Raw genomic sequence first — 12,653 nt, 5'->3', positions numbered from 1 at the left:
TCCAAAAAGTCATATGTGAAGTATTTTTAAATTGCGATAAAAGCGTTAAAAACTCAGTTATTTTTTATTGCATTGGTAACGAATTTGGTTATTTTTTATTCGAATTTTGGTTAGAAAAAAATTTTGTTGTGGAAACACTGTTTATAAGTTTAAGGGATCCAGTGATGTCACATATAATCTTAAAAAAATATTAAAATTGGAAATTTGGGAAGCGGAGCTCCCTTTATGTACTCAAGTTATAACAAATATGCAATATTCGAAATCTGTATGACCACACCCAGAAATAATAACCGAAGTACTTCCAAAAGAGTAACATTTATCACCAATTCAAAGGTGCTCTAAGTAGGCCTATTTTCTTATTATTATTACACTAGTCAGCACTGAAATCACCCTTTAAAAAAATTGCTATAGAACTGCCGATTTTTTTAATTCGTCTCTATTTTGAGTAAATCACTATGTTGCTTAACGTTCACGTTAAAGAAGTAGTATCCTATAAAAAGCCTGTGTTAAAATCATCACTTCATAGTTCTTCCATTGAATAAGTTTTACTTATTTTTCGTTTCTTTAGAAGTTCCTTGTTTCAGGGTGTTAATCCTATTATTATTTTAATGGTATAAATTTAACGAAAATGTATACGCTACACACGTTAAGAACATAGAAATACGCTTTCAGGTAATTACTTTCTAAAGTTTTGATTTAAGATTAATGATTGTTTCTTTTCATGATGAGGTGTAGAGAGTCAGAAGACGTCAGTTTTAATTTTGTATTTTTCGAATAGAATAAGAAAAAACTGTATTTCTAAATTTACTTAGTACGTATAATATCGTTATAAATTTAGAATACTAACGTTTAGTATGAGTTACAATCTAACATTTAACAAAGACATTTGGAAAATCACATTTGAATACATTTTCTTTATAATTTTATTACATTTACAACTTTGGCCAAAAACTTAATGAAATTCTTTGAACTTTGAACACAAATAGATGGCATTAAGTGTGCATTATTTGACATTAAAATGTGATATAAATAATAAAAAATACTATTCAACTGTTGCATGATGTAAGAAGACGCATATACACTGAGGAACATTTAAAAATTACTGTTTTATCTACATGAAAAACTTTTAATGGACCTAAATTCAAGGTTAATTAGTAGTATTCGTGATAATTTTTTATTTTAAACATGATGTCACACTTTTTATTGATAACATAATTTTCAATGTCAATTCGCATTTCCATTCGTCTGGGTTGAGATAAAAATAAAACTATTCATATGAAATGTTCTTTTATTAAAAAAAACCGCTAACCTCTGGTCAATAATTCCTCAAAAGTCCACTCTTATACAAAAATTCTATAGCGCTTTCCAAACTAATGGGGGGTTCTTTGCTATTCAAATGCAACTCATTTCACTTTAATTACATGAACAACGTACTTTCCATATTCCAAGGAAATCCCCCACCAAAACAAATCAAAAATAAAAAATATACAAAAAATCTATATATTCAACAATCGTCTAATGAATGGGTGAATGAATGTTTGTCCACTGGTCGTCTAGTTAGTTGGCCGGTTCATTTGTGGCACATGCAAAACATTCTTTAGACGTGGTCAAGACTTGACGATTAACGGTCGCTGTGTTGTGGTTCGTTCTCTATTGTTTCGTGCGAGTGTAAAACGTTCATAACAAAATAAAATCAAACTAAAATTTACTTTCAAAGTGAAAACAATTTAAAAAAAAATACCAAAAAAATCAAATATAAATAAATCATTAAGTAAATTTATTAATAAACAAGAGTAACTATCATTAATTTGTTCTTCCTATTGTTTAAAGTGTTATATAGTTTTTAAATGTTGAATTGTTAAAACTAGAAAGTTTAAGTGAAAAACGTAAAGAATTCAAGAGGTGTGTGAAAAAATTACACTTATTGTCGAAAATAAAACATACATATATACGTAAATATTTTAATGATTTATTGATCTGCATCCATCTTAAAGTGGAGTAAAACAAAAAAGAATGAAACATTTGCCCATTGGCTTAGTAACAAATGAATTTTGTATGTAGTTTCAATGGGAGCCACCATTATCGTTTAAAAGAAGAATTTTAATTAATGAATAATTATTTTTCAGTTCAGCTTCATGTCCACTAAAATAAAAGTAAGTATATATATTTTTTTTATTATCTTACATAAAAGAAATTTTGATTTATTTCAAAGAATCTGCACTTTTTAATAAGTTAATGATGTTATCTGGTTACATTTGTAAAATTATTGTGATCAAAAAATGATTCTGTTTTGTCTCAGTTACATAGTTGCAACAACCAAATTTTATGTTTCTGGCTATTTATTCTTTATCTAAAGACAAGCCAAAATTGTGTCTGTAATAAAAAATAAAAAAATGAAAAAAAGTTTAAGAGACGAAGTTTCGACATTTTTATTTTTATTGGTAATATATCGATACTGTATAAAAGATTTTTTTAGCTTTTTGTAGGCAAACGTTTTCTTTTGATTGTTCAATATTTAAGTTTAAAATTAATTCTAAACAATCGATGGTCGATAGACTTACAAGTGTTCTTTCGCTGCACAATGATTATTATAATATCCCTTCATTTCGTTTGATTTTAAGAACATCGTTTTGTTAATATTTTATATTCTTTTTTGGGATTAACTGAATTTAATCATTTCATCGCAACTATTATTATTTAACGTGTTTATCCAACGTTCAATAAACATCGAACGTTCGAGGTCAAAAGCATCACACTCCAGCTGTTTTAGGCCGCAATTTGATGCACAAATTTAGTGTTGGACGTTATTATTGTAATTTTCAATGATGATTTTCCTTTTCGTAATGTTGTTGTATTTGTGTCTAAAATATAATAATGCACCAATATAATGATTTAGAGAACATTGCCCTTAGATGAAATATATGACTTAGAAATATAATAAACGAATAATTAATTAAAAACAAGGCAGAACATTTGTGAAAACATAATTATGAATAAAAAATAAAAGTTCTTTGGACTTTATATTTGGGTGAAGTGATTTTAAATGGGTTTAAAAGAAATATATTATATATATATAAATATATAAATATATATATATATATATATATATATATATAATATATATAATATATATATATATATATATATATATATATATATAAAAATATGCCCAAAGCGCATATTGACCTGTTGTCCCCTTTATGATAATTTTCGAAATATATTGGATAAAGCTATAAGTTCTACTCACACTCACAATTGGTGATTTTCCTTCTAATCATGTTCACCTTATCACAGTAGATCTTTGTGACCACTAATATAAGTCTGACTAATTCTATACTCAGGTCCTGTTGCCTTAGAGGGCTCACAACAGTTGTAGGAGTATTTCTTCGGATTTGATGTAACACATATCCTTCTTTCAAACTAAATAACATTCTAATATTGATGATCAGACAATTAAAAAAATAAAGAAATTTAATATTTTCTTAGAGCTATTATGAAACAATGCAAGTATTTATTGCTCTCTGATAAATTTTGAGCAGACTTATTAATAAGCCAAATGAAAAGAAGATTAACCTATTTATTAAAATGCGTATTAATTAGTCAGAAATTTCCATAAATTCGTATGTTTAGTATTATCTTATCCTACCAAATTTGAACCACAATTTAAACCATACACCGGCGTATGTAGAGGCAGATGAAAGAAATCACCACTATACACACACTCAGTGTTGCCACTTTGGTTATTATTAACCAAAATTGGTTATTTTTATTTTGCATGTGTACATGTGAATTAATATTTCGTTTTGGTTATTTTTTGCAAACAATTGAACTAAATGCTGTTTGCTTTTATTTCAAAAATAAAATAAAAAAATTCTTTTATCTCCATTTTTAAATCAATTATGTAAATATACATATCGTCCTGTTTTGAATTTTGGTAATGAGGAATTTTTTTTTACTATTCGAAATTTTTTTACTGCAAATTGTACATCTACTGGTTACACTTACGTGTACTTTTCGTGTATTCGTGTATTTTTCGATATCTTAGTTGGTTAGGATTTAGCAAAATTACCTATGAGTTTTCCACATATTAAATGATTTTAGTCAAAATCATAACAACACCGTAATATTATACTAGTCAATTTTCGAAATTTTTTTACTGTAATTTGTACATCTACTGGTTATACTTATGTGTACAAAGGTATTTTTCGATATCTTAATTGGTATGAGTTTTCCACATATTAATTGAGTTGACTAAAATCATAACAACACCGTAATATTACACTAGTCAATTTAACACCATGAATAATGAATCCTCTCTCTCCTTTTGGTGCATCCATGAACTTAAAATCACTTTTTGGGTCGATCCTTTCTTCAATATTTCTAATGGAACTTTTTATATAAAGAATTCACGATACTTGTATGAAAAAAAAAAATTTGTAAGAATTTAAAATTTAAAGTATAATTGCAACTTCTATACCTATTTGAAATTTCGCATAAATAAAATACTGTTCTAATTTGCCGAAATTCTAAGATAAATGATTTAATAAGAATAAATAAAGTATTTTCTGCTAATTGGTGCAAGAATTGTATCACAATATCTTTAAAGTATTAATCAACTGATATTTTTAAGTAACACAGCTAAGGAAAATGAAATTGTATTGTATACAAAAGTTGTAATAACATCTAAACTCGTATGACGAACAATAATCGCGATATATGCAAAGATTTGATACTCATGACCTTTGATTTCTACTATCTCACCATGACTTTTAGTTCCTTATTTACATTTTCTAGATGATATTTTTATTTTACTGTCTTAAATTCTATATTTTGGTTAATTTGTCGGATAATTTGGATAGATTACGTTTACAAATATTGCTGAAGTTATGAATATAATGCTAACATCCGCTACATGTTATTATAATTTAAACCCAAATTTCGAACGAAATCTCCAAAACTGTACATAAAATGGGAAGAATTTTTGCAATTTAAAATTGTTTTCCAAAAAGTCATATGTGGAGTATATTTAAATTGCGCTAAAACGCGTTAAAAACTCAGGTTTTTTTTTAAATAAATATTAATTGCATTTGTTAACGAATCTGCGAATGTACTGCAATATAACAACAAAATTCAACATAATCAAGGTTTAAAGGAACTAAAATATCTCTGTCAGATTTTATGAGAATTGGTCCATAATTGACCATACGTCTCATATAAGATCCCGTACAGAAAATTACTTTAACGCTCATAACTGTCTTCATAATACCAGTTTAGCGACGAAATTTAACATAGTTCCACTTCAGAAAATAAATTTGTTATTTTAATGTCCAAATGTAAACATAAAACAAATAAAAATAATTTTGTTTACTTTTTTCTTAATTTGGTTATTTTTTATTCGAATTTTGGTTAGAAAAAAATTTTGTTGTGGCAACACTGCACACACTATTTGTATTTTTTCAATGATATCTCACTGAAAAAAATATTTGCCTATTTTCAATTTTGAAGATTAAATTGCATTGATAATTTCTTCACATAGAAAGAACATTTCAAATTAAAATGTACAAAAAAAGTACAAAATAAGAATGATCTTATTTACTTTCATTGTTATGCATTCTATAAAATTATTTAGGGTGTGTGTTGTTTTTGTAAGTTATGCTCTTGTTTTTGAAGTTTTGTTTTTGTTTTTTCAAATTGCGTTTGCAATTTCTGAAACAAAGCGACATCAACCTACTATGTTGAATCTTAATTTTGCAAATTACAAAACGATTTGTATTTCACAATGCATTTTTATCAATTATTCGTGTTTAAAATTATTAGAATACAAACTTATAATTTTTTTTATTCGAGTAGTCGACTAAATTTTGAAAATTATTCGATAATTCAAACGAATAATCGAAGATGGCGGGTGTATTGTTTTTGTCATTCCGTTAGTAACACATTGGAATATTGGGTCCTTATTAGGTTCTCAGGTTCCCTTCAGAAAATTACTATAACTTATAAAAGCGCGGATATCAATGAAATTCGAAATGTAGAATTTTTTTAGGAACCAAAATGATTTTGTAAAATATTTTAAAGGATCCGTCAATAATCGTACCTTTCATATAAAGATCTAATCAGAATATGACTTTTACGTTCATAACTCACTCTTTGTTCAATGTTTTAATAAATTATGGTTAAAATGTAACATTAAAATTTTATTCGAATACTCGATTATTCGATAAAATTTGTTCGAATTATTCTTTATTCTAAATTGGAAATTTTTTTATTTAATTGACCTATCGTCAATTTTGGTCCAATTTTTACAAAAATGTATTGCTTTTAACTAATTAACTAATAAGTAATATGATTACTTAGTAATGAATAGTTATGGTGTTATTTAATTATAAAATAATTCCTTAAAATTCATAACTGAAATACATAAATCCCTAAAAATATTTTTGGGTAGTTATTTCACTATATTACATTTATCACACGAAATAAAAAATATGGTTAATACTGGAATACAGTAAGTTCGTACAACAACTCTCGTAAAGGTCTAGTGCCAACGTGTTTTTGAAATTCTGCGTACATAATTGACAACTGATGGGAGGTTAATGTCCTTTTTGGGCATGTTGCCAAATTTTTAAAAAAGTCATCGGCACAAACTCCTAAACAAATGTAATATTCGCTACTATGTTATTTCCTGACATATAAGTCCATATTTTTATGGACTTGTATAAAATATAAAATCGGCCTATAATTTCCATTGAGAGTATAATAATTTTTTTATAATATACTGTTATTTTATTTTTACTCTACTTAAATAAATTTTAAAATGTTTTGAATACTGTCTTCTGCCTAGTGTAAATCATTGCTTTGGAATAGTAAAATTATATAAAACGAAACGTAGGATGTATGTTCTTTTTAGTTGGGACACTATTTAATAAACGAACAATATATATACATAGAGACAATTTTTTTCTTAATATTAGAGATCTGTAGAGAAACAATAAGTAATATAAAAATATATGGGAAATTCACTATTTTTAAACTGAAACTTCGTTCAAAACTTTTTCTTGTATACATATATTTTTATTCAAGAGTGTTGATATGAAAAGGAATTTATAAATTCTCCATATGTGTTTTTTGTTAATGACCTGCAAAATAATGGGTTTAATTAAAGATTATTTATGTGTGCTGATGATATACAAATACCTGTTTTATCCTTACAAGAGCACAAAATGAATACAAACGATAAATGTGTTTTCAAGCATTTCGTTAACAATATTAGCGATAATCTTAAAATTGTACTTGAATTGTTATACATATACATTGTCATTGTGGGATGTTGGGATAAAAATGGGTATGGACTAATTGAAGTAGCACGTCCCACACAAAGTATATTAAAATGATCGAATATTTAGCGAAATGTTAAAGTGACATTTCGAAAACTTATACAAATTACTTATTTTATTATACGGTCACACCTATCAAATATATGTAAGTGTAGTGTCAGTAAGTATAGTGAATGCAGTAGGTCTGTTATTGACTTAATATTATTTATTAAATATTCGGGGTCAAATTAAGATGATATTTCCTAAACGTTTCAATTGTTATTTTCCCATCATCTCATGCAATTAACATAAAAATTAAAAATGTCTTATACTAAGTTTACATGAACAATTGAATTATTTAATTTGGCCTCTAAATTACAAAAGAATTTTAACCCGTTTAAGGCATTTGAACATATTTGTAATTCGTTTTGACAGTCCATTGCCATTTTATTTTTTCATTAATTTTTTTGTTATTATTATTTTGTTATAATTAAGCATTATATTGTATATTTAATTGGAATTTAATTTTTTTATTAGTAACCAACAAATAAAAACAAACAACTGATTATGACAAATACCTGATAAGAGATGACATATATTTATAATAAGTGTCACCTAGGCATCTCTGTAGGTATGTATTTTAAATTTATAATTTATAATGTAATTCATAACGAATAATTGCATAGTGTGAACGGGGTATTACACTATTTTATTTTTATTTAGTTAACAAAATATTTTCTATTTTTATAACATACACCACTATAATAGTGAGGATATTATGCATAACATCCAAACTCCTACACTCTAAAGTATACAAATCTGTTCAAAATCACTTTTTGAGTCGCTATAGGTCGCAATTTGGAAAATAATTTGATGAAATTTGGCACATACAATTCGTTTGACCCATATTGAAATTGGCCCCATACAACCGTACCTTCCGAATACGGCAAAGTAAAATCCAAAAAGTAAAAACTTGAAAAGAATTTCCCATATTATTTATGGCGTTACAAGAAACAGAAACGTAACTGAGAAAAACCAAAAAAATAAAACAAACTACTCGTACATTGTAAAATTTTGAATTTTTTTTGTTTTGTTTTAGTTGTTATATGTATTATGTATGTATGTCTGTATGTATGTATGTATGTATGTATGTATGTATGTATGTATGTATGTATGTATGTATTTTTTGCCTTTCTTTGGCAATGTAAAGGTGTGTCGCTTTACAAACTACCTCAGCTCAGCGTTGTGCTAGTCTGCCACCAGTCAAATCTAGTCGACTAGTGAACCAAATGGCAAAAAATCACAAAGCAAAAACTAAAAAACATTACATACAAGCTTCAGCAATAAGAACTGCAACAAATAAACTAACAAACAAAACTGGAAAAAGTGGCATACAAAAATAATAAACATAAAAAGAGAAAAAAGGCAAGGAAAAAATCTTATGTATAATTTATCCGTGGTTAGTTGTGGTCGTTCCTTGTTAAAGTTTTTTATTTTGGTCTTATTGCTGTTATTGTCGTGGTAACATTGCTAACAACATTGCCCCTCCTGACCACGTATAAATTGCCCAACTTCTCTCTAACGTTAACAGCCAAATATTGTACGTACAATGGATCTAACACCAAGCTTATAATAAAAATTAAAAAAAAAAAACTTCTTTATTATGTAGTAGCCTGCAAATCGCACTCCTATTTGTATGTCCTCGGATTTGTGGAAAATTGCGAGGCTTTAAATTATGAATCGGATTTAGATACATATTGTTCATTAATCGATTTGATCAAACTTCAATTCAAGTTAGATACAAGTTTCTATACACGCAGAGAATCAACATAGTTAGACATGGTTACCACAATTTAAGTATTATAAAAATATATTATTGTCGTAAACAAATAAAGTAATATGATTTGGGTAGAAGAGTAGTTGTGGAATCATCTAAACATAGTATGTAATGAAACCGTCACACATTGAGCTCACTATTGCGAAATCATTGTTTGTCAATAGTGAGCTTACCACGTTTGTTAACGTTTTGTAAGACATGTATATAAAATTTAGATTTCGACAACGAGTGTGTCGCACGTATGTATATACTTTGGCAACGGATGTTATTGAAAAATTATAAACACCTTGGTGTCAATTTGGTACCAGGCGTGTATATTTAATTGTCCCTCTGTGTACAACCATAAATCTTAATATATTCCTCTTAGATTAATATTTTAGATTAATGTTTTAGTCGGTTTTGCGGTTTTTGTCATGTTTTATCTTTACGAAAAAGTGTAAAAGGCTTGCCTTGATCCGTTACTATTTCATGTATATTTGTTTCAGAAGAAGTCAACATTTATGTTTAGAGTTATATTATAAATTTTACTTGGTTTCATTGTATTTCTGTTTACTGTCACATTTATGCAACATAAGAGTTGAGTTTATGAAACGATAATATCGTTAAACAGATTTTATATATCTGCTTTTTATAAGGATATTTCAAATTTAAATATATTTCTAAAGGTTCATTCCCACTGTGCATTTTCATGATTGGCAATGCAAACTAAAACGATATAAAAATAAACCTAATGTAAAGTAACATTGCTGCATTACAGCAATTTGTGTCTTTTCTTGTACTCGTACTTCGATGAAAAACAATTTGCCTGAAGCTTTAATTTTGCCTCATGTTTTTTAGGATCTAAATCGAAGGCTCCATTTTACAAAAAAAAAAATAATAATAATAAACAAGTATAAATGCATAGTGTATATGGTACCCTACACCAGTTATGTGTATATTTAAAATATGATTTATTATTTCAAAGAAATTATTTATGCGATTTATTGATGAAAAACTGATTTTTTGAAAAAGGTATAAGTGAATTATTGGCGTTGAAGTAATTTTCTAAAGAGTCCTTTGTAATACCGTCAATTTTGAAAAACACCAGTATCATTTAGGATTGTATTACCCAGCAAACGACGTACAGTGTCTCTCATAAGTATTCGAATTTAGGTATAATATAAAAAGAAACCAAATTTTATAACATATTTTGTATGCAAAATAAATAAATTAATTTGTTAAATTCTCTAGACAGTCCTTAGCTTTGATATCACGCTTTTTAAAACTTTAAAAATTCAAATTTACATAAATTAATTTAGCTTTATTTAAAAATAGTCCATAAAATTACCTCACAAAAGTATACGAATTTTTTCTGTATTTCATATTTGACTATATTATACGAAACATAAAAATTAGAATCGAATGTTTTTTGCTAAAAAATGTTTTGAGGGGTAACTATCATGCGAATGGATATATTTTTGGACCATTTGGTCCACAATTTTGGAGCATTTGTACCAAAATTTAATATTGGGATTTAATAGATTCCTTCAGGTATCTAAAAATAATAATCTTTGTTATAAGGATTTGTTTTTAAACATTCAATGATATATTTTTGGTATCGTTCTTCTGTTTCTAATTGAATTATCTGGATCTTAAGTCCCTTTTCGTACCACTAGGATCGATATTTTCCGACAAAATTGGATAGTATATATATGATTGTAGATATTAGAATTAATATATTTTAATTTTTCAAGACATCGTAGAGGTGTACATCTCCAAAACATGCCTTAACAAAACGTCATCCTATAGAGTAGATTTTAGTTTTTACTAATAACATTCACGATTTTGTTGCCCATTATAACAACACAGTATGTAAAAAATTTTGGGCTTATTTTGATCATAGTAGATAATATTTAAACAGATATCAATATTTTTGAGTGAGACCATAATGATATGGTGACAAAGAATAACATTTATCACCACTTCAAAAGTAGCACTAAGTGATTTTTAATCTTCTGTGGAAGTGATGTTTATTAAGTTATATTATTTTGTACTGAACTTTTTTCAATTAAACCAATTTTATTTTGGTGTTTATTAATTAACACGGGTAATTTATTTATGTTAATATTATTTGAGTCAAATTAGTTGTATTCTAAAATACTACAATGTCACTTCATAATAATTAAAAAAAGGAATATAAAAATTTCTTCCTTAGAATGACCTATGAGAAGCCCGTCTTAAATTATTACTTCTTCAGGCCTTTTTAGGTTGTCTGGGGGCTATGCGAAATGATAAACCGCTTCAACCTTTCCATCAACAGGCTTTGTTTTCGGTACAATAAAAAATCATGTACCAATATTTATTTTTACAACGGTTACATGACGGGAAAGACAGATGAAGTGATATCACCAAATCGACTAAGAGTGTAATTGTGATACATCATAAGAAATCCATAACAAACCTCATCACTGTAATGGTGTAGAATGTATTATTGGACAGCAAAGCAACAGCAAAATTCGTTGTCGTTTAAAACACTGTGTGACTGGCAACACAGTGTTCTTGACGTTTTTGTCTCATGCCCATTAATTTGCCAAAATCACAGAGACACTTTTACAGTTTAGAGAGAAAAAAATGATTCAATAAAAACAAATATAAAACAATATAAATTTAACTAGTTAATGCAATTTTACAAATCAGTAAAGGAAACAAAATGAAATCAAACGTTTTAAACAAACTTTACATAAATACATTTGCATACAGATTAGATTCAATGATAAATGACGACAGTATCGGTTGTGCTGCAGCATGAAGAATTTGGCACAACCCTATAACAACATTTCATCCAAAGTTGTCCTTACAATAATACTCATACATACAATCATACATACTGCCTGCATGTGTTGTTGTGTCACACTCCCGTAACCATTGACCCACGTACAACAAAGGCAAAGCTTTGTCGTGCAACATACTCATATTTTTTCTGTATTCAAACATATGTATATAATACATCACATTAGTTTTACACTTTAAAAAATTTAATTTTAAATCTGAAGAAGAAAAATCTTTTCTTGTAAAACGTTTTTAAACATAAGCATCAATGCACTGTGAGGCTAAGAGATTTCTTCCTAGAAACTCTTTGCTTAATCTGTAAACAGGGATATCCTGAGTGGGTAAAATCACTAGTTCCTGAAAAGCAGGAATATTTCTTTGCATTTATTATGTTATTTGACATACTTAGCCCTAGTTTTTCCCATATTTTATTTTTAAATTGATTTTGTCAATTGTTTTTTATTTTAATTCTTATAGTGGAAATTGCGGATAAAAATATAAAGATAATAACAACAACTGAGACTACATTAATTTATTTATTAAATCTTCCATTATAAGCATACCCAAAAATACATAAATATGTATGAATGTAAAAACAAGTAGGAAAGTATAGTCGGGCATGGCCGACCATATGATACCCTACACCATGAGTATATTTTTACAATTTTTACTTTTATAAAATTTTTATTTTTTGT

The 12,653-nt window shown here is 27.3% G+C and overlaps 1 protein-coding gene across 1 annotated transcript in view; it reads left to right on the top strand.

The window, feature by feature from the left end:
- The first annotated feature begins 7,886 nt into the window (after positions 1–7,886).
- LOC111678641 (cadherin-86C) overlaps positions 7,887–12,653 on the top strand; it is a 105,549-nt gene continuing 100,782 nt past the window's right edge. Inside the window, exon 1 of the mRNA XM_046950690.1 lies at positions 7,887–7,944. Within this exon, the coding sequence (XP_046806646.1) occupies positions 7,902–7,944 (43 nt within the window). The 5' untranslated portion in view covers positions 7,887–7,901. The remainder of the gene's footprint in view (positions 7,945–12,653) is intronic.

The sequence above is a fragment of the Lucilia cuprina genome, chromosome 4 (genome assembly GCF_022045245.1).
Source record: "Lucilia cuprina isolate Lc7/37 chromosome 4, ASM2204524v1, whole genome shotgun sequence".
NCBI classification, from domain to species: Eukaryota; Metazoa; Arthropoda; class Insecta; order Diptera; family Calliphoridae; genus Lucilia; species Lucilia cuprina.
This window is presented reverse-complemented; position numbering and strand designations above follow the sequence as displayed.